The sequence below is a fragment of the Bubalus bubalis genome, chromosome 9, assembly GCF_019923935.1.
Source record: "Bubalus bubalis isolate 160015118507 breed Murrah chromosome 9, NDDB_SH_1, whole genome shotgun sequence".
Taxonomy (NCBI): Eukaryota; Metazoa; Chordata; class Mammalia; order Artiodactyla; family Bovidae; genus Bubalus; species Bubalus bubalis.
Window position 1 is genome coordinate 16,639,575 of NC_059165.1, and position 16,511 is coordinate 16,656,085.

Consider the following 16,511-nt stretch of genomic DNA (forward strand, 5'->3'; position numbering starts at 1 on the left):
TGCAGCGATGGAGACCCAGCACGGCCAAAACAAACAAACAAAACCAAGAATAATAAAACGTAAAGCTTCTTTTTGCCCCCATTACCATCTTACTCCAAATCTCTTACCTCAACATTGTATGCTGGTTGTTTATCTATTCTAATGCCACGGTATCTTACAGCCTACAAAACAGAAATCGTTGATTAAACATTTTTAGGTCGAAAAATACACTTCAACTTACAAAGTTTAAAACCTTGGCCAAACGTACAAAACAGATTTGGGAAGACATTAATAGATGTAATTGATCTGATTCTTATGTTTACTGGTGACCTCTAATCTACCATTTTAGGGACATGGCACTCTCTTGAGTATGAACAGTTTCTTTTTTCCCCCTTTCTAAAATAAGAGAGATTAAAAAATAAGGTCATATTCACTTTTAAGACCCGAAGAGGTCCCACTGTCCTTAGCACTTGAATTATTAGAAATATAAATGGAGAGAGCATTTTGTACAAAAAATACATAGGAAAAAATGTAGTCGTGTTTTATACATAATCACGGGTAAAATCTTCCTCTATTGTTGTCAAATATCTCTAAGTTTGTACTTGTTTAAAAAATTATACTGGAAAAATATTTTCAACAAACAGATATTTGCAACAAACATGAAAAGAAGTAACACCCTGATTACATCAAGAGTTCTAGAAGCAATGGTATAAAACCACCTACTGGAAAAATACAGAAAATACCAACAAGCAACTGGCAGAGGAAAAAATACACAAGTGGCAAGTGAAGGCATAAAATATGCTCCATCTTGCTACTTACACAAGGAATACAAATGAAAATATCTGGCTTCCACTTAGGATATAGAAAGCTGGAAGGAGAGGCATTCCCACATTACAAACAATAAAAAGCTGGAAAATCTATGAAACCCTAATTGTACCTGAACCCTTCTGACAGCAGAGGTGTTAGTGCAACTAACTAAACAGAAATATGAAGAAAGACAGGAGCCTCCAAGGACATGAGTACTGCTTTATCTGAGACAGTGGAGTAGGAAGAGGAGGACTCCGATAGAGTAGGTAAGAAAATCTGAGCTTAAATTTGTTGCCACTTGCTAATGGCTAAGTGTGGGACAGAGTGAGAGAACAAAACCCTTGGGAATCAATAAAATGAGGGGCATTTGCACTCAATGGCATTATCTTCTCCATGGACCTCACTGTGTACTCAGGGAAAGGAAAAGGGACAGGATGGGAGACTAAAGTCAGTCTCCCAGGTGGTGGAAGGCTGAAATGTGAAAGAAAAGTGGCTGCTGTGGTCAAGGCAGCAAATGCTATTATGTACTCTCAGGACACAGATGAAAACCAATAACCTGCTGAATAAAGGCAGGGGAAAAAAAGTCCTTTATTCTGAAGATGGGGAGAAGAGAGGGTGATCCCACACCATTAGGGATACCCCATTATTTGGGCCAGGGCAAGAACCCTGAAAAAGCCCTTCCCCCAAACCCAGGGCACCTCAAAGCTTTCCTCAAACTGAGGCTAAACCAAGAAACACCAACAACTTAGAGAGGTTTAGAAAACTCATAATTTCTCCATGATGTCACTGAGTTATAAACAGCAGAGAATTCATCAATTTACATTTTCTTACTCATTGTCCAAATACAATAATTACTATTTACAAAAATTAATGAACTAAGAAAATTATGTTAAGACATATTAAATATAAGAAAATGACTCATTATTGTTATTACTATTATTATATATTGGTAACACTGCAGAACGACAAGAAAACTACACAAAGCCAAATCCTACCTGAGCTCTATATATGTGTTTCCTTAAGGCATTCTTTAGGTCAGCAATATCCACATTTGTCCTGATATCCTTGGTTTTTGATTCTTTGGCATGACCAGGAAAAACAGAATTCTTCCTTTCTTTCTGTATACATATAAGAACTACTTTAGACAATGTACCAAAGAGTGCTAACACAAATGCTAAGTATCACAATGGACAACATAACACCAGGACACATTCATGCAGTGTTAATTACAGCAAAGATCCTTACAACCATATTAGAAAAGGATTACACAATGAAATTTAAAAAAATTAAAAATAGTATGTTTTAATTGGAAAGTTTTCCCTGATATTTACATGTTCCCTTCCTTACGCATTTTCCTTTTAACCTATTCCAAATCTTTTCTGAAACCTCTCTTATTTTTGTTGTCATGCTCCCACAAAAATGGGGCTTCCCAGGTGGCACACTGGTGAAGAATCTGCCTGCCAATGCAGGAGATGTGGGTTTGATCCCTGGAGTAGGAAATGGCAACCCACTCCAGTATTCTTGTCTGGAGAATACCATGGACAGAGGAGCCGGGCAGGCTACAGTTCACAGGGTCGCAAAAGTCAGACACGACTGAGCACTCAAACCACAAAACATGATTGTTTATTTACCTTTATCATTTTTATGAAGATCCTTCTGAATACATGTAAACATGCTATGGTTTATACGGTAAAACAAAATTATACTCTAGAACAATTAGCTCAAGAAGGATCTCGTTTAAAAGAAAAGATATCGGGGCTTCCCTGGTAGCTCAGTGGTAAAGAATCCACCTGCAGGAGACAATGATTCTATCTCTGATCTGGGAAGATTCCACATGTCACAGAGCAAGGAAGCCCCTGCACCACAAATACTGAGCTTGTCCAGAGCCCGGGAGCCGCAACTCCTGAGTCCATGTGCCACAACTAACTGACGCCTGCACACCCTCCAGCCAACGCTCTGCAACAAGAGAAGCCACTGTAAGGGGAAACCCACACATCGCAACTAGGGAACAGCCCTTGCTTGCTGCAACTAGAGAAGAGCCCACGCAGCAACAAAGATCCGGCACAGCCAAAAATAAATAAATGAATAAAATAAACATTTAAAAAAAGACAAGCTATCTGATTAATAATGGTCTATACTATACCAGGGATGAACAAGATAAACTAAAATTTAGATTAGAATGTATTAGTCAAACTACATACCATGTATTTTCCATTTTAAAAATTCTACCCTTTTTTCCCAGAACCTTTCTTTTCCTTTTTGTCAGGAAAAATAAAACATATTTGAACATCTTGATCATTAATTCAAATTATTTCTGTACACATGTAAAAATACTTTCATTGTGAACCAAAGCTAATTATAAAATTATGAATATTATACCAGAAAAAAATGAGAAAATTCTTTCGATAAGATGTACAGGTTACATTTGACACAGCAAACAATCACAAAAATCAGATTATATGTAAAGGTGATATTAAGGAAGAACCAGAGAAAATTAAAACTTTTTTTTAGCTTAGCTTACAAAATTTTACCTGATCTCTATAAATGTGCTTTCTTAAGGTACTCCCGTCATGTTCAATGTCCTTCCTGGAATCTCTTTCTTTCTCTTTTTTGCGTTTTTTCCTCAAAGTATAAATCCTTTGAATATCTTCATCTTTTTTCTTCATTTCCTTCCAAATATATTTAAATCAAAATTAAACAAATCTCAACATGAATGATGTACGTTACTAAATCCAAATAAATTCAAGAAGAGTTGGACTTAAAACACATTAAAAAATAGTTATATACAATAGGTAACTTCACCTACTGTTGGAGTGGGTATACATTAGTAAAGTATTTTGGAAAGCTTAGTAGATCATTACTTAGTACAGTTCAACACGTAGAGTTCTTAGGACCTAGAATTCTCTCAGGCATATATCCTAGGCTAGAGGAACTCTTGAACGTGCACCAAGAATCAATAAGAAAATGTTCATAGCGCTCATAACAGAAATGCTCATAATTAAAAAAACTAAACAATCCATCAAAAACAAACAAAAAGAAACCCAAATACTTAACAATAGTAAAATGGATAAAAAGTGTAACTGTGAAACAGTGAAATATATGCACCAGCAAAAAAGTAAGTCACAGAAAATTAAAAATACCATGAACTACAAAAAGTTCATTAACAGGCAAACTTATTGGGAGGGAAAATAACATATTGGTAGGTAGTAAAACTATAATGAAAATCAAGAAAATAATTAAAACAAATTCCAACAGAGGTTACCTATCATGGGTAAGAGGAAGAAAAAGGGACACGGTTTGGAAATGACACACAGCAAGATGTTCAAAAGTTGGGAATGCTCTACTTCTTAACATATATACCTTTTTACTCTTTCAAAAACTACACAAATGCTTTATCCACACATATACACAGAGTTCAGAAGAAAAACTTCATAAATGACAATATTAGAAAAGAGTATAAAATATAGATAACTTTTAATTGGGAAGGTCTTACCTGATTTCCATAAGTATGCCTTCCTAAGGCATTTCTCATTTTAACAAATTTCAAATTTTTCCTAGAATCTCTGAATCTTTCTTTGCTCTGATGTTCAGTCAAAATGGAACTAATAGTAACATCTTCATCATGATTTTTCATTTCTTTCTGCATGTTTGTAAAAATACTTTAGTTAGAGCATAGATTAAGCAAAGCCTCAACACAATCAATGCAAGTCAAAACAAAAATCTCACCCAAAAAAACAGGTTTAATAAAACATACACATAAGATTAAACAGAGTATTATGCATTATATTACATTTTAGCTATACTATGATGAAGCAGAAAAATACAGATATTTAGTTCTCGAAGTGTTTGCGCATATACTTAATTTAGGTATTTTGTTAACTTAATCTTTCTTGGAATCTCTGCTTTTTAAAAAAGCTGCCATATGCTTAATCAAAGCAGATTTGGTTATCCTCATTATTTTCCAAGTATTTGTGAAAATACACTGGATATCAAATAGACTTTTCCCATTATTTAGGCGTATCAAATTAAACATCTCAGAAAATCTCTGTATAGGAAATAGATATGATAACATTGTGCTCAATCACTTTGGTCGTGTCTGACTCTTTGTGACCCTGTGGACGGTAGCCCACAGGCTCCTTTGTCCATGGAGATTCTCTAGGCAAAAATACTGGGTTGGGTTGCCATGTCTTCCTCCAGGGGATCTTCTCAACCCAGGGATCAAACCCACAACTCTTATATCTCCTACCTTAGCAGGTGGGTTCTTTAACACTAGCACCACCTGGGAATCCAACTCCATCAATGTTGTTTGCAAACACTGATGTTTGCAAACATTGCAAATGCCAAACTTTCATTTTTTTAAACTAATATTTCACTATATATGTGTATAAATACATACACACACACACACACACACACACATATATATATATATATATCCCATCTTCTTTATCCATTCATTTGTTGATGCACACTTAGGTTGCTTTCATATCATGGCAGTTTCTTTTTTTCTCTAATATGTACTCAGGAATGAAACTGCTTTGTAAAATGGTAGTTACATTTTTAGTTTTTCTGGGAAACTGCCATACTATTTTCTACAGTGGGTGTACAAATTTATATTCCCACCAACAATTGTATTTTGAAAAAACTAGAAAAAATTGTAAAAATATTTTAAGTGCTTGGAAAGTTTTATTTACTCTCTCCACATATGATTTTGTAAGGTACTATTTAGTTGCAGAAGTTCCAAATTGTTCCTATAATTCTCAAGGAAAAAACTTGACAGATGCAGTAAAAACAAATTTTAATTTATTTCTAATCACATTAAAAAATATTTTAGTTTAGACTGTTTTAGTTGCTCCTGCTATCTGAAAAGTTTTAGTTGAGAGCCACATATACACTTTCTGAAGGTACTTTTCATTGCTTCAAGTTCAGAGTCCTTCATGTTTTTGTTTTCCATATTTAATCAAAGTAGAAGTCCCTTAAGCCACTGAAGAAAACCTGATCTATATGCAGTAAAATACCTGAATTTAGACCATATATTTAGACCAATACATTATTGCTGACTCCTTTGTAAGACACACATTACATTCAATATAGAGAGTTGTTTTAAGTAATTATCATGTGTTGAGAACACAGTATGTATTAGAAACTGAATTTCTACATGTACATATGTATTACTTCAATAAGAGCTTCAAAACAGACATAGGACAGTATCTATGTTCAAATTATAGACTGAAAATCAGATTTGGGTTCCAATACCAGCTCTGTGATTCCAAAATCAGTGTTTTTTTCACCAAATAACACCTCTCCTACAATTTTGAAAGAAAAATCAGAAACATAGAAAATTTCTGTTCTTTTAGATGATAAAATGTTACCTGTGTTCTGCACATGGTCTCTTTTAAGGTACCTTTCATTTCAAGAAATCCCATATTTTCCCGGAAATCATTGCTTTTTTCTTGACTGCTATGGTTCTTCCAAGTAGAATTGGTTTGGGAATCTTCATCGTTGTGAATTTCTTTCTGTATGTATGTAAAAATGGTTTGGGCAACCAGTTAAGTATAATTTCAACATTATATACTTTATGTGATATCCAATTTTATAATTGCAAAATATTTTATTAGAGGTCAAACAAGTAGAAAAAATGCACCTAAATCAAAATTTATTAAACACTAGTAAATTCCTTGAAGGGGAAAAAAAAAAAATCATTACAACAAAGGTCCTGAATAAAGTAGCAGTAAAAATGTATCTCAAGAAAAGCTAGTGTTTTGTTAGTCTAGTAACAGGCAACTCTTTTTATAAATAATCACAAAAACATTTTATCTAATCCCTTACCAAGTTACAATCTATTTCAAAATTTTCTGATTATAGATTATTTCTCTGATTATTTTTCAGCTTTTTTACTAGTAAGACTTATTTGCAAATCTATCACACAAAGAAAACAGACTAATAGTTGAACTCACAGCTCTTATTTACTTGAATATTAATAAGCAATTATCTTCACCAAACTCTATCTCAAACACATTTCTCTTACTAAGAAATCTAAACTGATATCATAACTACCTACCAATAATAATTTTTTAAAAAGTTGCATGTGTACTTATACATATAATTCTAGAAGTTTAGTAACATAAAGAATTGAGAATAAAGATGGATTCAAGTACTTATGCAAGGATATTCAGAGACTGACTAACTTTACACAGAGACTGGAGAATCACTGTCCTCCTAGGGAGCAATTATGAAATAGCCAAAATGTGCTAAGGCCTGTGGTGTGATCTCTGGTTCCCTTTCACTTGTTCTGGGCTTCCTATATGGATGTGAGGGTACTTTGGCAGCCTGCAATCCTGCCACCAGAGAACAATCCCTAAGAGTAGCTAATTACATTTCTTCAGTTATTCAGGAAAGTAAAATGGAGAACTAAGAAAAATGAAGACTTTCCTTCTTTCCTGTTCCTAGAATCAAGGTAAGTATTAGTCTGGATGTATAATTTCCATTAAGGACAACTGTAATGGGGATAAACTGAGTTTCTGGCTTCAAATTTCACAATGTTGATAAAGAGGACAGATCCTCAGGCTTAGATCATCAAAGAATGTCTAAAATATAGGATGCATTAATCACAATTAGATTCCAGTTACCTAGAATACATATGCAAAAGAACATACCATTATCATTAGCACCTAGGGAAGAACATACTGTTTTCAAAGTATATTTAAACATCCATTTCAGATGCTATATACTGATCTGTGTATTAAAATGTATAATTAAAGTATCCTATTTAATTTAAATAGTTAAAAATCAGAACCTGATAAACTATGACATTTTAAATGACACCAAATGTGAAACTTTAGAAAATAATTTATTTTCCACAGTGCTAAACATCAACATATAATTATCTCCAAGCCACTAATATGCTCTCCAAAGGGCTACCCTTGTGAAAACTATGGGCATTATCTGTAAATATTCCTTATTCTTTATTTTATGAATATTTTAGTGCCAACTATACACTAGGCACTATGTTAGGTATCTGTCTCCTATATGATCTGGGAAAAGACGGCATGTCTAATTTTCTTCATATAGTATAATGCATTTCCCAAACAGATGAGCAAAAGCTTACCAATTCAGTAAATTATTTTACTATCTAAGACAGGGCAAAACAGTGTGGCAATGATAGCTGCCTTGGCTTCTGATTCGCATACTTAGGTTTGTTTTCTATTTTAAAACAGGTATGGCTATGATTTGATCTCCAACAGATAAGGCTTTTCTTTGATTACGCCATACAAGTTGATAGACAACTTCAATGAATTCACAAGACTGGATGGAGAGCCAGAGAGGTCAAGTAATCAGAACAAGCACCTTTCAAGTGCCCTGTGCTCAACATGGTTGTTGTTGTTGTTGTTGTTGTTTGCCACATCCTGTGGCTTGTGGGATCTTAGTGCCCTGGCCAGGGATTGAACCCAGGCCCCCTGGAAGTGCTGAGTCCTAACCACTAGACCACCAGGGAATCCCCAGTGTTCTACATGGCTTTTAACTAGTATGTACCCTCATATTCTTAAGCTGAATCTCATGACCCAAGAATGACTACTAGTGTATGGTAATCTTTACAACATTAACTATTTTTAACTATCCGGAAAGAGACCAGGTAAGTATCAAGGAAAGCTATTAATACTCAAAATAAGAAAAGGGGAGACTCAAGGAGAGCAGTCTTAAAATTTTTTAAGTGCTTGCTCTTACATTTTTGGTCTGATATGATAGTTGTAAGATCATGGGAAAATTATTAAACTCAATTATACTTCACTAACCATAAAATGGGGCCATAATACATACCACATAGGAACATATGGTTTAAAATAAGACTAAGTGTAAAAAGTGCTTAGTATAGTGCCTGGCACATAGTAATCAATAAATAATGGCCTGGAGTAACAGTTATTAGTTGATCTGGAACAAAAAGTGTGTATTTTTTTTCAATTATTACTACTGTATTTTCATAAGAGCTTTCTGTAGTTCATCTTATTTCTTAGGCTGAAAATCAAAAGAAATTTTGAATATTCCTAAGAATCCTCTCCTTTTTGTGAATCTTCCTTGGGCCAAACAACTGAGATTCATTAGTCACTGACTCTTCTGTATCTCTACACCTTGCACATGATTTTACCAATGCACAATACACACTAAACTGTAATCAACAGTTTCCACATTCTGTTTTGCAATGTTCTGTTTTCGCAGTCTGGCAGGTGGTCTTTTTCATTTTCCACAGTGCATAGAAGAGAGTCTGGTAGGCAAAAGTCTTCAATAGATATCTATAAACTTGAACTAAATAATTCTTGATTCTGTTACTAAGTGACTTTCCAGAAAGTTAAGGAGATTAAACAAAACTATTTCTTTTAAACAACTGCTTAATTGTTACTTTTAGCTCAGTCATTGTATATGGCAACCCTTCTTAAAGAACACTTCAGAATCCATCTAATGAGGACTGTATTATATTCTATGCCAAAGAGGTTATGAATGGTTATGAACTAACTCAGCTGTCTACTCCAGAGTTTATAAAAAATGTACGCTAAAACAAATAGAAGTTAGAGACTGTCTTTAAGTTTGCTTGATACACTATTGCTGCCCTCTAGTACTTCAGCAGTTGAATGTGACTGTAGTCAGACTACTGCAAAAAAAGATAATGGAGAAAGCACATTATTACATTTAATTCATTTCTTTTCATAGAAAAAGGGGAATTTAGACACCTTTTCTAATTTAGTTAAGAATGGTTCTCATTCTTTTGACAGTTAATACTACGTTTAAACTGTTTAGATACATCAGATAGGATGCTTTTAGCTACCATTAACAGAAAACCAATTCAAAGTAACATAAACAGCATGGAAATTCCTACCTCACAGAACGGCAATATGGTCCAGTGCTAAGTCAGGCTTCAGGGCTGACTAATCCAGCACCTCAAGTATCTCTATGGGAGTCTACATTCTGTCTCTAAACTGCCGTCTACAGGACTGGTTTCATCCTAAGGCTACTTCTTCTCATGGTCAAAGAATGGCATTTTTCCACTTCACATCTAGCAGACACCAGGCTGCCAGAGGCTTTTTTCAGAATGAAAAAGAAACTTCCCAGAAGCTCTTACATACCTCTCTGTATGTCCAATGAATTAGAACTGGTTGACATGCCCATTCCTAGACCAATCACTGTCAAGGACAATGAGATTATCCACAGTCCAAGCAGATCCATCCTCTGAACTAAGGTTAAATTTCCAATCCACACTGCTGCTACTCAGTAGGGAAAGGTAATTATAGAATGATATATTACATCTACTCTTGGAATACTCAAGGGTCATTCATAATTTCTCTATTAATCCAACAAATATAGATATAAAATGAGAATTCATGTGCCAGGCTTATACGAAATGATTCAGATATAACTATGGAAAAGACAGACATCATCTTTGAGGACACAGTGCTTTTGGTTTATTAACAGATGGGGGAAAAGACATTAACCAGGTACCCAGCCAATTAATTAATTACAATTGTGATGAGTACTATAAAGCAAAATAATGATATTATAACACATTATAGGTGGACCTAACTATCTTAAGAAGGCCAGGGAGGCTTTCTTGAAGAGGCAACATTATAACTGCAAACTGAATGATAAGCAGAAAGTAGGCAAGCACAGGGATTGAGAGGAGTGAGTGGAGAGGAGCTGTTTAGGAAGAGAAATAGCTTTTCAGAAGATACTGAGGTAGGAAGTAGCTTAACCCGTTTAAGAAATTGGGAGAAGGCAGTTACAGGCTAGCAAGCATAGGAAAAAGTAGAGCAGGTTATAGTCGCAAAGGTAGGAGTGACAGGAACCCTGTGGGAACTTAAAGTCATGTTAGAGGTTTACAACTTTATCCAATGGCAATAGGAAGCCAGTGGAGAATTTTAAGTGGGAAAGTGACAGCATCACAACTATTTTAGAAAGAGCATTTTAGCTATTCCCTCTGAATGAAGTTGAATGGACTAGAGAAAGAAAAGGTAAGAGTTATTAGGAAATTAGCAAGAGTAGCAGCAAAGAAGTAGAACAACAGGGAGAGTAAAAAGGAGTTGATTCCAGCACAGGGACAAGAGGATGAACTGAACATGATGTTAGTACAGCAGAGAAGTAGTTTATTCAAGACGTATTCAGAATAAAATCAATAGGATTTGGTAGCTGACAAGACGTGGGGAATAAAGGAAAGGAAGGTTTCAAGAGTGATTCCCAAGTCTCTAATATAAATTATTAAATAAAAGGTTGTATAGTATCTATTGAAATAGGAAACACTGAAGGAGATAATTTTCCCTAGAAGACCAAGATTCAATTTTTAGACATACTGCAGGTTCTCTTCCATCCTGAGTGAACCTTCTAAAAATTTTTTCTGTGCTTACTTTCAAAGCAATTCTTCTAGGGTTATTTCCATTCAGACAACTTAAGGAGTGGTATGTGTACCAAGCGGGGAGATGCTGGTGGAGGAAGAGGACAGGAAAATATTTCTGAATTCTTGGAAACAGCTTTCTCTTTTCCAGTGGGAAAATACATGAAGAATTCTCACATGATACTATAGCCCACTGATATTTTATTTATACTGATTCAAAATGCTTAATAGTATTTTATAATAAACATCACCAAAGCACTGAAAACGAAAGTAGAGACTCTGGATAAGATAAATTTTAAATGTAATAAGCAAGCTCCCTTTAGCTTTATCAGAAGTATTTTCAAATATTTAAATAATTCAGAGTAATTGCCTTAAAAATATCATTTTAATTCTAATCATATTTTCAAAACTCAGAACATAATTTGATTTTATATATTCACTGTATCAATTTTATAAAATAAACATTTAAAAATGCTTTAAAAAAAAAAAAAAAACAACTTACCTCTAAAAGAAAATCTTCTAGATACTGAATTGGATAGAACGGAGCCTTAAAGTCATCTTTTTCTTGTTCAGCCTTGATTCTTGCATTACTGGCAATCACATGAGTTATTCCTGTTGGTGAATTTTTTGGTAAAATAATATTTGCTTTTCCAGCCTCCAAAACTCTAAAATGTAAATAGTATAGAAAAGTATTAAAAAGAAAGTATTTAGCCAAATTATCTAAATCAATTTCTTCCCAGGAGTAGATGCAGAACTTTCTGAAAGGAATTAACTTCTTTGGTCTATTTGAGTGCCATGAAGAATAATTACTGCAATGACTACCTAAACTGTTAAGTTTTTCAGAACAGATGCTTAAGAAATCATGCTATTTTCTCTATTTATCCATTTCTTGATATGGGGAAAGTTTTTAAGAATCAAGAATACTGTTTATTTCCTAAGTAAAAGTCACCTCTATATGCCAAAAAAGGAAGAAGTAAAAGAGAGTATTTCACCTCAAAAGGCAACAATACCTCCAAAAAAACCATTCTGAACCACAAAAAATGGAACTAAAGTTGCCAACCTTCTTCTAAAAATTTACCTTTTGAAAAAGTTTAACTTTGATCTACATTAAGACATACATTTTACATTTAGGCTCAGAAGACACAGACACATACCCAAAAGTTTCATCAAAGTTCATTACTGCTGAGGATTTAGAAAGTTACAAAAGAACACTGCTACGACTTTATAAGAACAGTTAAGTCAAATAATCCACGAAAGTATAACTTTTCATGAACTCAGAGAACTGAGATAATAAGCCAATTAAGAAAATGAATTTCCAAAGGAGCAGTCAGCACCTCTGTGAAGAGATTGGATGCCCAAACTATTTCACTTTTGCCAGAGCACAGGACAGAAGTAGCCACCATAAATGCAAGTAAGAGTCTGGTAATATTTAAATAAATTTAAAGGCCAAGTGTAGGTAGTAGGACAGTTTAGAATAACTGAGAATCCCTGACACATGAAAGGATTGTCCCCTCAGTTTCAAGCTCTTTGCCCCCAGCCTCTATTAAGGATTCCTGAAAAAGATTAGGAGCAAGTACAGTGGGAATCCCCGATGGTAGTGAAGGTGGGCCAGTGGGGACTGCCTAACAACAAGAAATAGACATAAAACCAGAACCACTTCCCTGCCTCCATCTCTCTTATGAAGCGGAAGCCTGAAGCCATCTGGGTAAGATAAGAAAGTTTTTTGACTTCAGAACCCAGGAAAAGATGCACTGGTTTTTGGAAGAGTTCAAGTTAAAACACATCTGCCTTTGGGAAAGGGGTAGGAAAGCCTCCTGCTGTGCAGCTCAGAAGAGACTGGATAAAGGATAGAAGCAAAAGCCACCTGTCCCTGGACAGGGGGCAGAAATGCCACTTGGGCCTAGCTCCCTGCGCTTATACAAAGCAGATACCTCAAGCTGTGGGAGACGTGGAATTTTTCTTTTCCTGCCTACCATACAAGGGAGAATTTGGCTGTCATGGCTTCATTGAGACAGAAACAATAGGTGTTATCTCAACCTGAGACCAAGAAGAATGCTTAAGACTAAAGCTTATCCAATGGACAAAAACACACCAACCCTTATCCTCCAGCCAAGAAATGAGTAAGAAGCAACAGGGGAAGGATACATATAATTAAATGTATAAAAGCACAAATGAGTATTTTAGGATGATGTAAAATTTAGAGATCTTGATTATAGTATGGTAACACAGGAACATAAATTTGTCCAAACTCATCAAAATGTACACTAAAAAATTTTGCATTTTACAGTCTATACATTATACTTCAGTAAAAATAACAAAAGCCCTCAGACTACCCCCTTCCTGCAAAAAAGTCACAGCAGTCTTGAAACACACTTTACTAAATAAGAAGTCCTAAAATATGATGAAAAATATAAAAAGAAATGAAATTATGAGAGAAACAGTATGAACCATGAAGATATTACATAAACTTAGAAAAAACCCTTTGTGTAATGTAATACTTCACTTACAAAAATCTGTTAAGTGCTTCACAACTGAAAACAAATATCTCCTAATTAAAAAAAATTTTTTTTTACTTGAGTTGGCCTAGAAATAACACAGAAAATAAAACAGAGACCCTGAGAATAATGCAATGCTAGAAAGTAGATTCTGTTCCATTAGACACATAATACTTAAATGAGCAGAATGGCTTAACCAGGCAATCAACGAGTAAATCACCATGTTTCATTTTAGAATTAATGAGTAACTGCAAAGAAATACAAAAAAATAACTACAAAGAAATGCAAAAGGTCTATAGAACTAACCGAAGTAGAAGATGTTAAGAAGAGCTGGCAGGAATACACAGAAACTATACAAAAAATGGTCTTAATGACCTGGATAATCACGAAGCTGTGATTATTCACCTAGAGCCAAACATCCTAGAGTATAAAGTCAAGTGGGCCTTAGGAAACATTACTACGAACAAAGCTAGTGGAGGTGATGGAATTCGAGCTAAGCTATTTCATATCCTAAAAGATGATGCTGTGAAAGTGCTACACTCAATATGCCAGCAAATTTGGAAAACTCAGCAATGGCCACAGGACCAGAAAAGGTTTTCATTCCAACTACAAAGAATGTTCAAACTGCCACACAGTTGTACTCATTTCACATGTTAGCGAAGTTATGCTTAAAATTCTCCAAGCTAGGTGTTGGTAGTACTTGAACCAAGTACTTGAACTTCCAGATGTACAAGCTGGATTTAGAAAAGACAGAGGAATCAGAGATCAAACTACCAACATCAGTTGAATCATAGAAAAAGAGAATTCCAGAAAAACACCTACCTTTGATTCATTGACTATGCTAAAGCCTTTGACTGTGTAGATCACAACAAACTGGGGAAAATTCTTAAAGAGATGGGAATACCAGGCCACCTTACCAGCCTCCTGAGAAACCTGTATGCAGGCCAAGAAGCAACAGTTAGAACCAGACACGGAACAACAGACTGCTTCAAAATTGGGAAGACAGTACGTCACGGCTATATATTGTCACCTTGCTTATTTAACTTATATGCAGAGTACATCATGAGTAATGCCGGGCTGGATGACGCTCAAGCTGGAATCGATTGCTGGGAGAAGTATCTATAACCTCAGATAAGCACATGACACCACCCTAATGGCAGAAAGTAAAGAGGAACTAAACAGTCTCCTGATGAAGGTGAAAGAGGAGAGTGAAAAAGCTGGCTTAAAACTCAACATTCAAAAAGTGAAGATCATGGCACGTGGTCCCATCACTTCACGGCAAATAAACAGGGAGAATGGAAACAATAACAGACTATTTACCTGGGCTGCAAAATCACTGCAGACAGTGACTATAGCCATGAAATTAAAAGATGCTTGCTCCTTGGAAGAAAATCTATGACAAACCTAGATAGCATATTAAAAAGCAGAGACATCACTTTGCTGACAAATGTCTATCTTGTCAAAGCTGTTTTTTTCCAGTAGCCACATATGGATTTGAGAGGTGAATCATAAAGAAGGCTGAGTGCCAAAGCAATGATGCTTTCGAACTGTGGTATTGGAGAAGACTCTTAAGAGTTCCTTGGACTGCAAGGAGATCAAACCAGTCAATCCTATAGGAAATCAATCCTGAATATTCATTAGGAGGACTGATTCTGAAGCTCCAATACTTTGGCCACCTGATGTGAAGAGCCAACTCACTGGAAAAGACTGAGGGCAGGAGAAGGGGACGACAGAGGCTGAGATGGTTGGATGGCATCACTGACTTAATGCAGATGAGTTTGAAGAGCAAACTCCAGGACAAGGAAGCCTGGCCTGCTGTAGTCCATGTGGTTGCAGAGTCAGACGCAACTGAGCAACTGAACAGCAATAATTTAAAAAAAACAAACTTGTTTTCACATTCACTGCTTTAGCTTTTATGAGATCTCACCTTATAAGAGAGTCACTTCGCTTATCAGCTCTAACAAGGAGGACAACTTTCCATCTATGGAAGGCTCCAGGAGCACCAGTGCGTTTCAGTTCTTCTCGCCATCTTTTAGGTGCAGATTGCATTTGAGGTGAATAATGGGAGTCTTTTTCAATTTTATATCCCCATTCATAAGTTGTTTCATCAAGCCATCTGCCACTTTGGGCACTATGAATTATGTAGTCCTTAGTTAGTACCCACTTTCCTAGAAAGCAAATGAACTGTTAGTCACAAAAGATTTTGGTTCTGATAAATGGGAAAAAATAAAGACCAAATAACAAATAAAATTTGCCCTGTTTCAACATGCCTTTTTCTACACTGCCAATGTTAGCTTTGAATTATGTTTTCCTACATTTTCTGATAAAGACCTACAACATCACTGAACATTGTATGTAATCTTTCTTATGATAAATAATTATAACTCTGTTACTGTGTAAAATATAAAGTGAAGGATTAATAAAATATATTGAATTATGACTATTTTTGCTTACCAATTTGAATGAGGTTTATATTCTTTCTCCTATGCTAAAAGTTTTTACAATAATGTTTACAGCATTATTATACTTTATAAAACAATGAATTTTCAAGGATATTTAATAACATTCTGTAGTTTCTTTATCTAGGCATCAATGATCTTTTTAAACAGCAGATAAAATACATGTTTTCATCTCTGGAGATAATAATGAATCCAAATGTTTTTCTGGTAAATTACTAAAAAAAAAAAAACAGTAAATTCACCTGAGTCATATATTGAAGGGAGGGAAAAAAAAAATCAAGTGGACTAATGATACACCAAATCAATCACAGTACAGCAAATTATAAAAGGAACATCAATGGTGACAAGCAGAGAGGAGACTAAGTCCTAATAAAGGTTCAGAAAATTTAAAATCTT

At 35.0% G+C, this 16,511-nt stretch overlaps 1 protein-coding gene across 7 annotated transcripts in view; it reads right to left on the bottom strand.

Annotated features, from left to right (window-relative positions):
• The window catches only part of SLF1 (SMC5-SMC6 complex localization factor 1), a 73,477-nt gene that overhangs the window by 37,846 nt on the left and 19,120 nt on the right, over nt 1-16,511 (bottom strand). For 6 of the 7 annotated variants that reach the window (XM_044948549.2, XM_044948552.2, XM_044948550.2 and 3 more), the window contains 8 exons: nt 15,584-15,824; nt 11,664-11,826; nt 11,175-11,249; nt 6,159-6,302; nt 4,280-4,426; nt 3,318-3,455; nt 1,782-1,904; nt 108-161 (listed from right to left, as the gene is read on the bottom strand). In XM_044948549.2, the coding sequence (XP_044804484.2) occupies nt 108-161; nt 1,782-1,904; nt 3,318-3,455; nt 4,280-4,426; nt 6,159-6,302; nt 11,175-11,249; nt 11,664-11,826; nt 15,584-15,824 (1,085 nt within the window). The remainder of the gene's footprint in view (nt 1-107; nt 162-1,781; nt 1,905-3,317; nt 3,456-4,279; nt 4,427-6,158; nt 6,303-11,174; nt 11,250-11,663; nt 11,827-15,583; nt 15,825-16,511) is intronic. The other variant, XM_025293999.3, reaches the window with a different exon arrangement.